Source organism: Pseudophryne corroboree, chromosome 3 (assembly GCF_028390025.1).
Source record: "Pseudophryne corroboree isolate aPseCor3 chromosome 3, aPseCor3.hap2, whole genome shotgun sequence".
NCBI classification, from domain to species: domain Eukaryota; kingdom Metazoa; phylum Chordata; class Amphibia; order Anura; family Myobatrachidae; genus Pseudophryne; species Pseudophryne corroboree.
This window is the reverse complement of record NC_086446.1, coordinates 545,297,122-545,314,858: the sequence shown is the minus strand read 5'-3', so window position 1 is coordinate 545,314,858 and position 17,737 is coordinate 545,297,122. Positions and strand designations below refer to the sequence as shown.

The 17,737-nt window shown below is 48.6% G+C and overlaps 1 protein-coding gene across 1 annotated transcript in view; it reads left to right on the top strand.

Annotated features, from left to right (window-relative positions):
* Positions 1 to 13,400, top strand: part of DUS1L (dihydrouridine synthase 1 like) — a 90,224-nt gene extending 76,824 nt beyond the window's left edge. Inside the window, exons 12-13 of the mRNA XM_063961238.1 lie at positions 12,701 to 12,776; positions 12,868 to 13,400. Of these exons, the coding sequence (XP_063817308.1) occupies positions 12,701 to 12,776; positions 12,868 to 12,998 (207 nt within the window). The 3' untranslated portion in view covers positions 12,999 to 13,400. The remainder of the gene's footprint in view (positions 1 to 12,700; positions 12,777 to 12,867) is intronic.
* The last annotated feature ends 4,337 nt before the right edge of the window (positions 13,401 to 17,737 follow it).

The window sequence follows — 17,737 nt, the reverse complement described above, 5'->3', positions numbered from 1 at the left end:
TATCTGGTGTGCACTGGCTCCTCCCCCTATGACCCTCCTCCAAGCCTCAGTTAGATTTCTGTGCCCGGCTGAGCTGGATGCACACTAGGGGCTCTCCTGAGCTCCTAGAAGAAAGTATAGTTTAGGTTTTTTATTTTCAGTGAGACCTGCTGGCAACAGGCTCAATGCAACGAGGGACTAAGGGGAGAAGAAGCGAACCTACCTAAGTGGTGGTAGCTTGGGCTTCTTAGGCTACTGGACACCATTAGCTCCAGAGGGATCGAACACAGGACCCGACCTCGTCGTCCGTTCCCGGAGCCGTGCCGCCGTCCCCCTTACAGAGCCAGAAACAAGAAGGTGGTCCGGAAAATCGGCGGCTGAAGACTTCTGTCTTCTCCAAGGTAGCGCACAGCACTGCAGCTGTGCGCCATTGCTCCTCATGCACACCACACACTGCGGTCACTGATGGGTGCAGGGCGCTGGGGGGGGCGCCCTGAGCAGCAATAATAACACCTTGGCTGGCAAAACTAACACCATATATAGCCCCAGAGGCTATATAGGTGTATATTAACCCCTGCCAGAAACGATAAAATAGCGGGAGAAAGCCCACCGAAAAAGGGGCGGAGCCAACTCCCTCAGCACACTGGCGCCATTATTCCCTCACAGCTTCGCTGGAAGGAAGCTCCCTGGCTCTCCCCTGCAGTCCTGCACTACAGAAAGGGTAAAAAAGAGAGGGGGGGCACAATTTAGGCGCAGTATATATATATTATAGGCAGCTATAGGGGAAAACACTCTGTATAGTGATATCCCTGTGTTATATAGCGCCCTGGTGTGTGCTGGCATACTCTCCCTCTGTCTCCCCAAAGGGCTTTGTGGGGTCCTGTCCTCTGTAAGAGCATTCCCTGTGTGTCTGCTGTGTGTCGGTACTGCTGTGTCGACATGTATGATGAGGATAATGATGTGGAGGCGGAGCAAATGCCTGTGAATGTGATGTCACCCCCTGCGGGGTCGACACCAGTGTGGATGGACTTATGGAAGGAATTACGTGACAGTGTCAGCTCCTTACATAAAAGGTTTGACGACATAGGACAGCCGGCTACTCAGCTTGTGCCTGTCCAAGCGTCTCAAATGTCATCAGGGGCTATAAAACGCCCACTACCTCAGATGACAGATACAGATGTCGACTCCAGTGTCGACGATGATGAGACGAGTGTACCCTCCAATAGATCCACCCGTTATATGATTGAGGCTATGAAAAATGTTTTACACATTTCTGATGATACCCCAGGTACCACAAAAAAGGGTATTATGTTTGGTGAGAAAAAACTACCAGTAGTTTTTCCTGCATCTGACGAATTAAATGAGGTGTGTGAGGAAGCGTGGACTTCCCCAGATAAGAAATTGATCATTTCTAAACGGTTAATGGCTGCGTACCCTTTCCCGCCAGAGGATAGGTCACGCTGGGAAACACCCCCTAGGGTAGATAAAGCATTGACACGCTTATCAAAGAAGGTGGCACTACCGTCTCCGGATACGGCCGCCCTAAAAGAACCTGCTGATAGAAAGCTGGAAAGTACCCTAAAAGCTATATACACACACACTGGCATTATATTGAGACCCGCTATTGCATCAGCTTGGATGTGCAGTGCTGCTGCTGCGTGGTCTGACTCCCTGTCGGAAAACATTGATACCATGGATAGGGACAATATTTTGCTAACGATTGACCATATAAAAGACGCGGTCTTATACATGCGTGATGCACAGAGGGATATTTGCCGGCTGGCATCAAAAATAAGCGCTATGTCCATTGCCGCCAGACGGGGGTTATGGACTAGGCAATGGTCAGGTGATGCCGACTCCAAGCGGCACATGGAAGTTTTACCCTATAAAGAGGCGGAACTTTTTGGGGAAGGTCTTTCAGACCTCGTTTCCACAGCTACTGCTGGGAAATCGACTTTTTTGCCACAGGCTACCCCACAGCAAAAGAAAGCACCGTATTATCAGGTACAGTCCTTTCGGCCCCAGAAAAATAAGCGGGCTAGAGGCTCATCCTTTCTGCCGAGGGGCAGAGGAAGGGGGAAAAAGCTGCAGCACACAGCTAGTTCCCAGGAGCAGAAGTCCTCCCCTGCGTCCGGTAAGTCCACAGCATGACGCTGGGGCTGCTCAGGCGGAATCGGGAACGGTGGGGGCACGTCTCAGGTTTTTCAGCACACAGTGGGCTCTCTCACAAGTGGATCCCTGGGTCCTTCAAGTAGTATCTCAGGGGTACAGGCTGGAATTCGAGACGTCTCCCCCCCGCCGTTTCCTAAAATCTGCCATGCCGGCAACTCCCTCTGCCAGGGAGGCAGTGTTGGTGGCTATTCAAAAACTGTATTCACAGAAAGTGATCGTCAAGGTACCCCTCCTTCAGCAAGGAAAGGGTTACTACTCCACAATGTTTGTGGTACCGAAACCGGACGGTTCGGCGAGACCCATCTTAAATTTAAAAACCTTGAACACTTATATCAAAAGGTTCAAGTTCAAGATGGAATCGCTCAGGGTGGTTATTGCGAGCCTGGAGGAGGGGGATTACATGGTATCCCTGGACATCAAGGATGCGTACCTGCATGTCCCCATTTACCCTCCGCACCAGGAGTACCTCAGATTTGTGGTACAGGACTGTCACTATCAGTTCCAGACGCTGCCGTTCGGGTTATCCACGGCACCGAGGGTCTTTACCAAGGTAATGGCCGAAATGATGATACTCCTTCGCAAGAAGGGAGTTTTAATTATCCCGTACTTGGACGATCTCCTGATAAAGGCGAGGTCCAAAGAACAGTTGATAGTGGGGGTGGCACTTTCTCAGGAAGTGCTACAACAGCACGGCTGGATTCTAAACATTCCAAAGTCACAGCTGGTCCCGACGACACGTCTTCTGTTCCTGGGAATGATTCTGGACACAGACCAGAAAAGAGTGTTTCTTCCACTGGAAAAAGCCGAGGAATTGTCATCTCTGGTCAGAGACATTCTAAAACCAGGAAAAGTGTCGGTACATCAATGCACACGAGTCCTGGGAAAAATGGTAGCTTCGTACGAAGCAATTCCATTCGGAAGGTTCCACGCAAGGACGTTCCAGTGGGACCTGTTGGACAAATGGTCCGGGTCCCATCTCCAGATGCAACAGCGGATAACCCTATCGGCCAGAACCAGGGTGTCGCTGCTGTGGTGGCTGCAGAGGGCTCATCTACTAGAGGGCCGCAGATTCGGAATACAGGACTGGGTCCTGGTGACCACGGATGCCAGCCTTCGGGGCTGGGGGGCAGTCACAAAAGGAAGAAATTTCCAAGGACTGTGGTCAAATCAGGAGATTTCTCTTCACATAAATATCCTGGAGCTAAGGACCATTTACAATGCCCTAAGCCAGGCAAGACCTCTGCTTCAAAACCAGCCGGTACTGATCCAGTCAGACAACATCACGGCGGTCGCCCATGTAAACAGACAGGGCGGCACGAGAAGCAGGATGGCGATGGCAGAAGCCACAAGGATTCTCAGATGGGCAGAGAATCATGTGTTAGCACTGACGGCAGTGTTCATTCCGGGAGTGGACAATTGGGAAGCAGACTTCCTCAGCAGGCACGACCTCCACCCGGGAGAATGGGGACTTCATCCAGAAGTCTTCCAAATGCTGGTCAACCGGTGGGAAAAACCACAGGTAGACATGATTGCGTCCCGCCTCAACAAGAAGTTGAAAAGATATTGCGCCCGGTCAAGAGACCCTCAGGCGATAGCGGTGGACGCTCTAGTGACACCATGGGTGTACCAGTCGGTTTATGTGTTTCCTCCTCTACCTCTCATACCCAAGGTACTGAGAATAATAAGAAGGCGAGGAGTGAAAACCATACTCGTGGTTCCGGATTGGCCAAGAAGAGCTTGGTACCCGGAACTTCAAGAGATGCTTACAGAGGACCCTTGGCCTCTGCCGCTCAGACAAGACCTGCTGCAGCAGGGACCCTGTCTGTTCCAAGACTTACCGCGGCTGCGTTTGACGGCATGGCGGTTGGACACCGGATCCTAAAGGAAAAGGGTATCCCGGAGGAAGTCATCCCTACCCTGATCAAAGCCAGGAAGGATGTCACCGCAAGACATTATCACCGCATTTGGCGAAAATATGTTGCTTGGTGTGAGGCCATGAAGGCCCCGACGGAGGAATTTCAACTGGGTCGATTCCTGCACTTCCTGCAAGCAGGGGTGACGTTGGGCCTCAAATTGGGGTCCATAAAGGTCCAGATTTCGTCTCTGTCGATTTTCTTCCAAAAAGAACTGGCTTCACTGCCCGAAGTTCAGACTTTTGTCAAAGAAGTACTGCATATTCAGCCTCCTTTTGTGCCCCCAGTGGCACCTTGGGATCTCAATGTGGTTTTGGCATTCCTGAAATCACATTGGTTCGAACCACTTAAGACTGTGGATTTAAAATATCTCACGTGGAAAGTGGTCATGCTGTTGGCCTTGGCGTCGGCCAGGCGGGTTTCAGAATTGGCGGCTTTGTCTTGTAAAAGCCCTTATCTGATTTTCCATATGGATAGGGCAGAATTGAGGACTCGTCCTCAGTTTCTCCCAAAGGTGGTCTCAGCTTTTCACTTGAACCAACCTATTGTGGTGCCTGCGGCTACTAGGGACTTGGAGGATTCCAAGTTGCTGGACGTAGTCAGGGCCCTAAAAATGTATATTTCCAGGACGGCTGGAGTCAGAAAGACTGACTCGCTGTTTATCCTGTATGCACCCACCAAGCTGGGTGCTCCTGCTTCTAAGCAGTCTATTGCGCGCTGGATTTGTAGCACTATTAAGCTGGCGCATTCTGCGGTAGGCTTACCGCAGCCTAAATCTGTAAAAGCCCATTCCACACGGAAGGTGGGCTCATCTTGGGCGGCTGCCCGAGGGGTCTCGGCTTTACAACTTTGCCGAGCAGCTACTTGGTCAGGGGCAAACACGTTTGCAAAATTCTACAAATTTGATACCCTGGCTGAGGAGGACCTGGAATTCTCTCATTCGGTGCTGCAGAGTCATCCGCACTCTCCCGCCCGTTTGGGAGCTTTGGTATAATCCCCATGGTCCTTACGGAGTCCCCAGCATCCACTAGGACGTCAGAGAAAATAAGATTTTACTCACCGGTAAATCTATTTCTCGTAGTCCGTAGTGGATGCTGGGCGCCCATCCCAAGTGCGGATTGTCTGCAATACCTGTACATAGTTATTGTTACAAAAATCGGGTTTTGTTGTGAGCCATCTCTTCAGAGGCTCCATTTTGTTATCATACTGTTAACCGGGGTTCCTATCACGTGTGATTGGTGTGGCTGGTATGAGTCTTACCCGGGATTCAAAAATCCTTCCTTATTGTGTCAGCTCTTCCGGGCACAGTTCCTAACTGAGGCTTGGAGGAGGGTCATAGGGGGAGGAGCCAGTGCACACCAGATAGTCCTAAATCTTTCTTAGATGTGCCCAGTCTCCTGCGGAGCCGTCTATTCCCCATGGTCCTTACGGAGTCCCCAGCATCCACTACGGACTACGAGAAATAGATTTACCGGTGAGTAAAATCTTATTTTAACATGTGGTCTGAACTACCATAGTGAACCACAGTCAAATAGCCTTGTATTGATACAGCATATTTTCTCTGACGTCCTAGTGGATGCTGGGAACTCCATAAGGACCATGGGGAATAGCGGCTCCGCAGGAGACTGGGCACAACTAAAGAAAGCTTTAGGACTACCTGGTGTGCACTGGCTCCTCCCACAATGACCCTTCTCCAGACCTCAGTTAGAATCTTGTGCCCGGCTGAGCTGGATGCACACTAGGGGCTCTCCTGAGCTCCTAGAAAAGAAAGTATATTTTAGGTTTTTTATTTTCAGTGAGATCTGCTGGCAACAGACTCACTGCTACGAGGGACTAAGGGGAGAAGAAGCGAACCTACCTGATTGGAGCTATTTTGGGCTTCTTAGGCTACTGGACACCATTAGCTCCAGAGGGATCGAACACAGGACCCGACCTCGATCGTTCGGTCCCGGAGCCGCGCCGCAGCCCCCCTTACAGAGCCAGAAGCATGAAGATGGTCCTGAAAATCGGCGGCAGAAGACTTCGGTCTTCAACAAGGTAGCGCACAGCACTGCAGCTGTGCGCCATTGCTCCTCATGCACACCTCACACTCCGGTCACTGATGGGTGCAGGGCGCTGGGGGGGGGGGGGGCGCCCTGAGCAGCAATATTAACACCTTGTCTGGCAAAATAAGCACAATATATAGTCCTAGAGGCAATATATGTGTAAAATACCCCTGCCAGGATCCATAAAAAAGCGGGAGAAAAGTCAGCCGAAAAAGGGTCGGGGCTATCTCCCTCAGCACACTGGCGCCATTTTCTCTTCACAGTGCAGCTGGAAGACAGCTCCCCAGGCTCTCCCCTGTAGTTTTCAGGCTCAAAGGGTTAAAAAGAGAGGGGGGGGGGGGGGCACTAAATTTAGGCGCAAATCTGTGTATTATAGCAGCTATAAGGGAACAATCAGTGTGGGTAGTGTGAATCCCTGCATTATATAGCGCTCTGGTATGTGCTGGCATACTCTCTCTCTGTCTCCCAAAAGGACTTTGTGGGGTCCTGTCCTCAGTCAGAGCATTCCCTATGTGTGTGCGGTGTGTCAGTACGGCTGTGTCGACATGGTTGATGAGGAGGCTTATGTGGAGGCGGAGCAGATGCCGATAAATGTGATGTCACCCCCTGTGGGGCCGACACCAGAGTGGATGGATAGGTGGAAGGTATTAACCGACAGTGTCAACTCCTTACATAAAAGGCTGGATGACGTAACAGCTGTGGGACAGCCGGCTTCTCAACCCGCGCCTGCCCAGGCGTCTCAAAGGCCATCAGGGGCTCAAAAACGCCCGCTACCTCAGATGGCTGACACAGATGTCGACACGGAGTCTGACTCCAGTGTCGACGAGGTTGAGACATATACACAATCCACTAGGAACACCCGTTGCATGATCTCGGCAATGAAAAATGTGTTACACATTTCTGACATTAACCCAGGTACCAAAAGGGGTTTTATGTTGGGGAGAAAAAGCAGACAGTGTTTTGTTCCCCCATCAGATGAGTGAATGAAGTGTGTGAAGAAGCGTGGGTTCCCCCGATAAGAAACTAGTAATTTCTAAAAAGTTACTGATGGCGTACCCTTTCCCGCCAGAGGATAGGTCACGTTGGGAGATATCCCCTAGGGTGGATAAGGCGCTCACACGTTTGTCAAAAAAGGTGACACTGCCGTCAAGGAATACGGCCACTTTGAAAGGAGCCTGCTGATAAAAAGCAGGAGGCTATCCTGAAGTCTGTATATACACACTCAGGTACTATACTGAGACCTGCAATTGCCTCAGCATGGATAGTGCTGCTGCAGCGTGGTCTATTACCCTGTTAGGACAGGGATACTATTTGCTAACCATAGAGCATATTAAAGACGTCGTCTTATATATGAGGGATGCACAGAGGGATATTTGCCGGCTGGCATCTAGAATTAATGCAATGTCCATTCTGCCAGGAGGGTATTAGGGACCCGGCAGTGGACAGGCGATGCTGACTTTAGAAGGCACATGAAGATTCTGCCTTATAAGGGTGAGGAATTGTTTGGGGATGGTCTCTGGGACCTCATATCCATAGCAACAGCTGGGAAGGAAAAAATTTACCTCAAGTTTCCTCACAGCCTAAGAAAGCACCGTATTATAAGGTACAGTCCTTTCGGCTTCAGAAAAGCAAGCGGGTCAAAGGCGCTTCCTTTCTGCACAGAGACAAGGGAAGAGGGGAAAAAGCTGCACCAGACAGCCAGTTCCCAGGATCAAAAATCTTCCCCCGCTTCCTCTGAGTCCACCGCATGACGCTGGGGCTCCACAGGTGGAGCCAGGTGCGGTGGGGGGCGCGTCTCGGGAACTTCAGCGACCAGTGGGCTCGCTCACAGGTGGATCCCTGGGTTCTGCAAGTAGTATCACAGGGATACAAGCTGGAGTTCGAGGCGACTCCCCCTCGCCGTTACCTCAAATCAGCCTTGCCTGCTGCCCTCGAGGAGAGGTAGTACTGGCGGCAATTCACAAGCTGTACTTCCAGCAGGTGATAATCAAGGTACCCCTCCTTCAACAAAGCCGGGGTTAATAAAATTCCACAATGTTGGTGGTACCGAAACCAGACGGTTCGGTGAGACCCTTTCTAAAATTGAAATCCTTGAACACTTATATACGAAGGTTCAAGTTCAAAATGGAATCGCTCAGGGCGGTTATTGCAAGCCTGGACGAAGGGGATTACATGGTATCACTGGACATCAAGGATGCTTACCTGCATGTCCCCATTTACCCACCTCACCAGGAGTACCTCAAAATTGTGGTACAGGACTGTCATTACCAACTCCAGCCGTTGCCGTTGGTCTGTCCCTGGCACCGAGGGTATTTACCAAGGTAATGGCCGAAATGATGATACTCCTTCGAAAAAAGGGAGTTTTAATTATCCCATACTTGGATGATCTCCTTATAAAGGCGAGGTCCAGGGAGCAGTTGTTGGTCGGGGTAGCACTATCTCGGGAGGTGCTACAACAGCACGGTTGGATTCTGAATATTCCAAAGTCACAGCTGGTTCCTACGACACGTCTACTATTTTTGGGGATGGTTCTGGACACAGACCAGAAAAGGGTGTTTCTCCCGGAGGAGAAAGCCAAGGAGTTGTCGTCTCTAGTCAGAGATCTCCTGAAACCAAAACAGGTCTCGATGCATCACTGCATGCGAGTCCTGGGAAAGATGGTAGCTTCTTACGAGGCAATTCCATTCGGCAGGTTCCATGCAAGGATCTTCCAGTGGGATCTGTTGGACAAGTGGTCCGGGTCGCATCTTCAGATGCATCGGCTGATAACCCTGTCCCCAAGGGCCAGGGTGTCGCTGTTGTGGTGGCTGCAGAGTGCTCATCTTCTAGAGGGCCGCAGATTCGGCATACAGGACTGGGTCCTGGTGACCACGGATGCCAGCCTTCGAGGCTGGGGGGGCAGTCACACAGGGAAGAAACTTCCAAGGACTATGGTCAAGTCAGGAGACTTCCCTACACAAAAATATTCTGGGACTAAGGGCCATTCACAATGCCCTAAGTCAGGCTAGACCCCTGCTTCAACACCAGCCGGTGCTGATCCAGTCAGACAACATCACGGCGGTCGCCCATGTAAACCAGCAGGGCGGCACAAGAAGCAGGATGGTGATGGCAGAAGCCACAAGGATTTTCCGATGGGCGGAAAATCATGGGTTAGCACTGTCAGCAGTGTTCATTCCCGGAGTGGACAACTGGGAAGCAGACGTTCTCAGCAGGCACGACCTCCACCCGGGAGAGTGGGGACTTCATCCAGAAGTCTTCAAAATGATTGTACACCATTGGGAAAGGCCACAGGTGGACATGATGGCGTCCCGCCTCAACAAAAAGCTAAAAAAATATTGCGCCAGGTCAAGGGACCCTCAGGCGATAGCTGTGGACGCTCTGGTAACACCGTGGGTGTACCAGTCGGTGTATGTGTTCCTTCCTTTGCCTCTCATACCCAAGGTACTGAGAATACTAAGACGGAGAGGAGTGAGAACTATACTCGTGGTTCCGGATTGGCCAAGAAGAGCTTGGTACCCAGAACTTCAAGAAATGATCTCAGAGGACCCATGGCCTCTGCCGTTCAGACAGGACCTGCTGCAGCAGGGGCCCTGCCTGTTCCAAGACTTACCACGGCTGTGTTTGACGGCATGGCGGTTGAACACCGGATCCTAAAGGAAAAAGGCATTCCGGAGGAAGTCATTCCTACGCTGATTGAACAAGTAAGGAAGATATTAGCGCTTGTTGGTCACAAATGCAAGGGTGTGTCACAATTAAATCACAATTTATTAAAGGAATATAGATCTAGGTATATTTACTAAAAACTTAAATGCAATGCACAATAGTGGTTAATACCACATAAAAACACTGAGAAAAAGTAGATAGTGTTACTCCCATTGTTGTATCATCCTATTTAAGAACTTATCAAAGGATGGACCTGTTCCTATAAGAGTCCCCTTGGTTAATAAGGTTCAGTGTCCTATCCGTGGGTTTATAGTTACCACCAACGTCTCTCGAGGTAATTAGGCGAATCTGCGTCCGCAAAAGTGCTGTTCCTCGGCGGGTGGTGGATATTGGCTTTCCACGGTAAAATAGGAATGTCCTTGTAAATCCAATAGGAATATCCAACGAGGGCTTGGTCCAGGTCCAATAGTTCCAAAAGGTGAGGGAGTAAAACACTAGCAGGCAGGTCTCACCGACGCGTTTCGTTGCAATACAAGCAACTTTTTCAAACCTTGAAAAAGTTGCTTGTATTGCAACGAAACGCGTCGGTGAGACCTGCCTGCTAGTGTTTTGCGGACGCAGATTCGCCTAATTACCTCGAGAGACGTTGGTGGTAACTATAAACCCACGGATAGGACACTGAACCTTATTAACCAAGGGGACTCTTATAGGAACAGGTCCATCCTTTGATCAGTTCTTAAATAGGATGATACAACAATGGGAGTAACACTATCTACTTTTTCTCATTGTTTTTATGTGGTATTAACCACTATTGTGCATTGCATTTAAGTTTTTAGTAAATATACCTAGATCTATATTCCTTTAATAAATTGTGATTTAATTGTGACACACCCTTGCATTTGTGACCAACAAGCGCTAATATCTTCCTTACTTGTTCACATTAATAGGGGTCTGACCAACCCCTTATATATATAGCTGCTGTGGGGAACCTCGCATCAAGCGCCTGGGAGTAGCAATACCTTAGGGTATTTCTTTTCCTATATTTTCAGCCTACGCTGATTGAGGCTAGGAAAGATGTGATCAAAAAACACAGCATATGGCAAAAATATGTTGCTAGGTGTGCGGCCAGGAAGGCCCCAACGGAGGAATTTCAACTGGGTCGATTTCTGCAATTCAAACAGTCAGGAGTGACTACGGGCCTAAAATTGGGTTCCATTAAGGTCCAGATTTCGGCTCTGTACATTTTCTTCCAAAAAGAACTGGCTTCACTGCCTGAAGTTCAGACTTTTGTTAAGGGAGTGCTGCATATTCAGCCCCGTTTGTGCCTCTAGTGGCACCGTGGGATCTCAACGTGGTGTTGGATTTCCTGAAGTCGCATTGGGTTGAGCCACTTAAATCCGTAGAGCTAAAATACCTCACGTGGAAAGTGGTCATGCTGTTGGCCTTGGCGTCGGCCAGGCGTGTATCAGAATTGGAGGTTTTGTCATGCAAAAGCCCTTATCTGATTTTCATATGGATAGGGCGGAATTGAGGACTCGTTCCCAATTCCTTCCTAAGGTGGTATCAGCTTTTCATGTGAACCAACCTATTGTGGTGCCTGCGGCTACGTGGGACTTGGAGGACTCCAAGTTACTGGACGTAGTCAGGGCCCTGAAAATATGTTTCCAGGACGGCTGGAGTCAGGAAAACTGACTCGCTATTTATCCTGTATGCACCCAACAAGCTGGGTGCTCCTGCTTCTAAGCAGACTATTGCTCGCTGGATCTATAGCACGATTCAACTTGCACATTCTGCGGCTGGACTGCCGCACCCTAAATCTGTAAAAGCCCATTCCACGAGGAAAGTGGGCTCTTCTTGGGCGGCTGCCCGAGGGGTCTTGGCTTGACAACTTTGCTGAGCTGTTACTTGGTCGGGTTCAAACATTTTTGCAAAAGTTTGATACCCTGGCTGAGGAGGACCTTGAGTTTGCTCATTCGGTGCTGCAGAGTCATCCGCACTCTCCCGCCCGTTTGGGTGCTTTGGTATAATCCCCATGGTCCTTACGGAGTTCCCAGCATCCACTTAGGACGTTAGAGAAAATAAGATTTTACTCACCGGTAAATCTATTTCTCGTAGTCCGTAGTGGATGCTGGGCGCCCGTCCCAAGTGCGGATTGTCTGCAATACTTGTATATAGTTATTGCCTAACTAAAGGGTTATTGTTATGAGCCATCTGTTACTGAGGCTCAGTTATATTTCATACTGTTAACTGGGTATAGTATCACGAGTTATACGGTGTGATTGGTGTGGCTGGTATGAGTCTTACCCGGGATTCAAAATCCTTCCTTATTGTGTCAGCTCTTCCGGGCACAGTATCCTAACTGAGGTCTGGAGGAGGGGCATAGAGGGAGGAGCCAGTGCACACCAGGTAGTCCTAAAGCTTTCTTTAGTTGTGCCCAGTCTCCTGCGGAGCCGCTATTCCCCATGGTCCTTACGGAGTTCCCAGCATCCACTACGGACTACGAGAAATAGATTTACCGGTGAGTAAAATCTTATTATTTTGGGTGTTTGTACTACCTCTGCACATTTTCACTTTAAAATGGAATCTGTCACTACAGAGGGTTGGAGCAGTTCTAGTGCTGCCTATTATCAGAAAGCCCTCTTCTTAGATTAGGGGCTGTTACATTTCTGAAGTAGTCTTTCAAACCTCTCGCTGATGGTAGCTCTTTCCTTCAACTTGGAGACCTGGCTCCTGCTGCCACACAGATGCAATTATGACCACTTTGAGAGTCATTGTCTTGCAACTTCCAGGTATCAGAGGTAATTTAGCTTGGTAAATATTACTGTAGCATTACCTGAAGCCGATGCTTCTACAGAGGTTTATTTTACTGTCTTGCAGCATGACCTGTGGGGTACAGTGTCTGAACTGGTAATCCTTTCTGTTTTGCAGGGTAATAAGTGTGTATTCCACCTGTGTCGTAGCTGCTGCAAGAAAACCGCTTTCAAGGAGATGGCAGACTGTGCAGGTGGGTACCAGTGTTCTACCTCCAGAGTGCCACCTCTGTGCATGTTAGGAGAGATTGCATTCTAAGCACTCATTGTTTTCTGTGTCTTTAGGTCACGGACTGCTTTTTAAAACCAAATATGAGAGATCTCTTCAGTGCAAAGCTGTGCAAGATGCAGATGTGCCAGAAAAGAATCTAACAGAATCCAAACTGCCACAGCCAGCTCCTGAGGTCAAAGCCTAAACCCTGTGGAGCCCGGGACTGCTCCGTACAGCCCTTCAAGGGCACCGCTCCTACTGCTTGCTCAGGGAATTTACAGAGCTCACCGCATGTGTCTGGGATGGTCAATATCCCACAGTGTAATGGTGCGGTACACACTTTTTGCACTTCAGATATTTCTTTTCAATGTTTTTATTTTTATTTTTTTTAAAGCTTTAAATATATACTGAATTATGACTGGACTGAGACGGGTTCCATTTTTGCCTTTTCTCTTTTTTTTTAAATAAATATGCTGCTACTGGACTTAAATTCTTGTGTCCTTAAATGCTTCAGACAGGGATGACATGGTGAAATAACTAGATTTAGTAGTCTTAAACTTTTCATAGTTTAGAGAGAAATATGAAAAATAAAGATCACTTCTACTTATGCCTTTTTTGTGTCTGAATCCACTATGGGTAGCAGCCTATTCACCAATGAGTTCTATATGAATAAAGTGCACCCTTTGGTAGCCATGTTCTAGATATATTAAAAAGGCTTCTGGTACACATTAAATTACTGGAAAAATGCAAGCATTGGAAGATACAGGCTGAGGGCACTTTTATATGTTAAGGAATAATAAAATTTCTCTTACGTCCTAGAGGATGCTGGGGTCCACATTAGTACCATGGGGTATAGATGGGTCCACCAGGAGCCATTGGGACTTTAAGAGTTTGAGAGTGTGGGCTGGCTCCTCCCTCTATGCCCCTCCAACCAGACTCCGTTTAGAAAATGTGCACGGAGGAGCCGGTCACAGCTAGGGGAGCTCTCCAGAGTTTCCTTAGTATAAGTTATTTTTTAGAGTTTATTGTTTTACAGGGAGGCTGCTGGCAACAGCCTCCCTGCAGCGAGGGACTTAGGGGAGCAGTGTCCGCCCTGCGGGGTCTGAGCCACTGTCTCCGCTGACTGGACACTGAGCTCCAGAGGGGATAGATCGTTCCCCGCCACAGGGGATCGCTCACCCCAGCAGCATGTCACCACCCCCTTGCAGAGCTGAAGATTGTGGCGAGTGAGACACCAACCCCCCTAGCAAGCGGGGGGCCGGTGTGAAGATGGCGGCATCAGGGTAGGAGCGCAGTATTAACTGCGCTCCGGGAGGCTAAGCGGTACATTGTGAGGGGCGCCCTGAGCCAGCGCCTATACCCTACACTGGTCACACAGCCTGTCGGGGTCCCAGGATCACAGCCAGCATCAAACCTCAGGCCAGTATAATCTTATGAAGAGCGGGAAGACAGCGCCATTATGGGGGCGGAGCTATCTCTCCAGCTATCTCTCACGGTACCAGGGGGTTGTGGGGGGGCTGCAAAACGACTGTGTTAAAAGCGCTGTCTGTGGGTTGGCTCCAATCTCTGTGTGTCTCTTGACATTCTTGGGTGGGAAACTCTGTCTGCCCTCCCGTGTGTGTGTGGAGTATCTGTGGTCTTCATAAAGCAATGTCCAGGGTCTCTGTGTCATGTGCTGCAGAGGGTATGTCCTCACGGGATGATCCCATTACATGTAATCAGGATAGCACTGGTTTAGCACAGATACCAGCAAGGGAACCTGAGTGTTTTTCCTCTATCGAATCTGTGATTTCTCAGACTTCTAATTGAGCTGCACAATCTGAATTTGCACGTCAGGCTTTACAGGACTCTGTGGCAGTCTGGCCCAGTTCTGTCGCCTCAGGACCCTCCTCTGTATGTTCCCAAGCATGTGTTCTTGCACAGATTAGGCAGGATGACACGGGTACCGTTTCTGATATTGCGGACAGTGATGGGGATATGTTTGGGGGGACTGCATATCTTACACAAGTGCAGTTTATGATAGAGGCCATTACAGATATGTTGAGTATTTCTGATACGACTGAGCAGGTTGAGGAGGCTTCCTTCACTGATAAGGGAACCTTCCCTGCGTCTAAGGCTTTATATGCTATGTTAGAAAAAGCATGGGTTAATCCTGCGAAAAATTCCAGATACCTAAGAGGATCCAGGTGGTTTTTCCTTTTCCGTGTGGAGGATAGGACTGAGTGGGAAACCTGACCGGTATTGCAGTCGGCTGACCGTAAGATTGATAATACGCTCAGATCAGTGTGCACGGCTTTAGGGGCAATGTCAAGTCCCACTATTGCCAGTACATGCATTGCCAAGTCCTTAGTAAAGTGGTCAGGCACATTACTTGAGGATTTGGATAAAATGGACAAAAATTATGTTAAATTGTTTTTTGCGTAACATTCAGGGTTTGGCAGGTTTTCTGGCTGAATCCATGAAGGTATAAAGACCAGAAGAAGAAAGTATTCCCTATCATGGGCACACTCGGACCTTGTGACACAAAACTCAAAGTCAAATATCAAACTGACATTTGACCACTGATATTTAAAAAATAACTTTTATTTCGTATCTTAAAACATCTGCGAAAATATTGTGCATGTGAAATCAAGTGCAAAAATAAACAAAATGTGAAATAAAGTTAAAAATTCAGTCACTGCTGCCTTTTCATATTTCACTCTCTCAAGTGTTTAAGATGTATCCATTTTTGTTGCAGAAGGATCTTTTCTTTACTATCCTGTTGGAAACAAATTATCCTTTGAAAGTACCTCTGTGAGAGTTGTGAAGGACTAGATTGTCGTTCTAACTGACAGTCTCTCGTTTATGGTAGTGTGCGCACCACTTTAACCATAAATTAAATTAATCAGGTACTTATGCCCTATGTAATATTTATTATAATGGGTCCTTTATTGTGACTGTCTATCTCACCGATTATACCAAGTAGCCTCCTATCACCCAAATCCTAATTCTTAATGCAATATGATATGATAATTATCTTCTACTATATTTGACTTAGCTTGAGATCATCAATTGTAAATTTGTTAATATAGGTAATATAATTTATAGTGAGACTAAGAGTAGTCACAGCATGTGATACTGCTAAATCAGTGATCTCAACGTGCTGTTTTTTATATGCCTATATTGATGGTCTCAATTTGTGTCACATGCATTTCTATCTCACCCGCTGGGAAGGTATAGCGATGGTCTGTTATTAATACGTTATAATGTTTATATATTATCCTTCTCTTACGTACCCCAGCTTATACCTGCTGGTCGTGAATCCATGAAGGACCTGAGTTCCATGTCTGCAGGAATTTCTTCCATGTCTGTCTCAGCTCGTCGTGGACTATAGCTACGTCGGTGGTCTGCCGATGCAGAATCCAGGTGAAGTGTGGAGACCCTACCCTACACAGGTCAGGCTCTCTTTGGGGAAGCACTAGATGCGTGGATCTCCACGGCTACAGCGGGTAAGTCACCTTTTCTTCCCTCAGCTACGCCTGCTCTGAAGAAACCCTTTTCTTCAACTGCATCACAGCCCTGTGGGGCTGCCAAACCAGAGAAGCCAGGCCATCCAACGCCTCCTTTCGGGGAGGTAGGCCCAAGAAGGACTGGACTATAAGGAAAGACTTACTAGGCTGAATATGTATACACTAGAAAAGAGGCGCCTAAGAGGAGATATTATTATTATCTTCAAATATGTAAAGGGACATCACAAAGAGTTATCAGAAGAATTATTTATTAAAAGAACACAGTGTAGGACACGTGGGCACTCGCTGCGACTGGAGGAGAGAAAGTTCCGAACACAACGGAGGAAAGGGTTCTTCACTGTTAGGGCAATCAGGATCTGGAATTCCCTGCCAGGGAAGGTGGTAATGGCAGACTCTGTAATTGGATTTAAAAAAAAATTCTGAATGAAAAAGCTATCCAAGGTTATAATACTTAAAATTTCTCTGACGTCCTAGTGGATGCTGGGAACTCCGTAAGGACCATGGGGAATAGACGGGCTCCGCAGGAGACTGGGCACTCTAAAAGAAAGATTAGGTACTATCTGGTGTGCACTGGCTCCTCCCTCTATGCCAGGCCTGGCCAACCTGTGGCTCTCCAGATGTTGTGAAACTACACATCCCAGCATGCCCTGCAATGGTTTTAGCATTCCTTAATAGCAAAACTGTGGCAAAGCATGATGGGACTTGTAGTTTTACAACAGCTGGAGAGCCACAGGTTGGCCAGGCCTGCTCTATGCCCCTCCTCCAGACCTCAGTTAGATTTCTGTGCCCGGCCGCGCTGGATGCACACTAGGGGCTCTCCTGAGCTCCTAGAAAGAAAGTATATGTTAGGTTTTTTATTTTACAGTGAGACCTGCTGGCAACAGGCTCACTGCAACGAGGGACTAAGGGGAGAAGAAGCGAACCTACCTGCTTGCAGTTAGCTTGGGCTTCTTAGGCTACTGGACACCATTAGCTCCAGAGGGATCGACCGCAGGACCCGTCCTTGGTGTTCGTTCCCGGAGCCGCGCCGCCGTCCCCCTTACAGAGCCAGAAGCATGAAGATGGTCCGGAAAATCGGCGGCAGAAGACTTCAGTCTTCACCAAGGTAGCGCACAGCACTGCAGCTGTGCGCCATTGCTCCTCATACACACTTCACACTCCGGTCACTGAGGGTGCAGGGCGCTGGGGGGGGGGGGGGGGGCGTCCTGAGCAGCAATACTGACACCTTGGCTGGCAAAATAATCACAATATATAGCCCCAGAGGCTATATATGTGATAATTACCCCTGCCAGAATCCATAAAAAAGCGGGAGAAAAGTCAGCGAAAAAGGGGCGGAGCTATCTCCCTCGGCACACTGGCGCCATTTTCTCTTCACAGTGTAGCTGGAAGACAGCTCCCCAGGCTCTCCCCTGTAGTTTTCAGGCTCAAAGGGTTA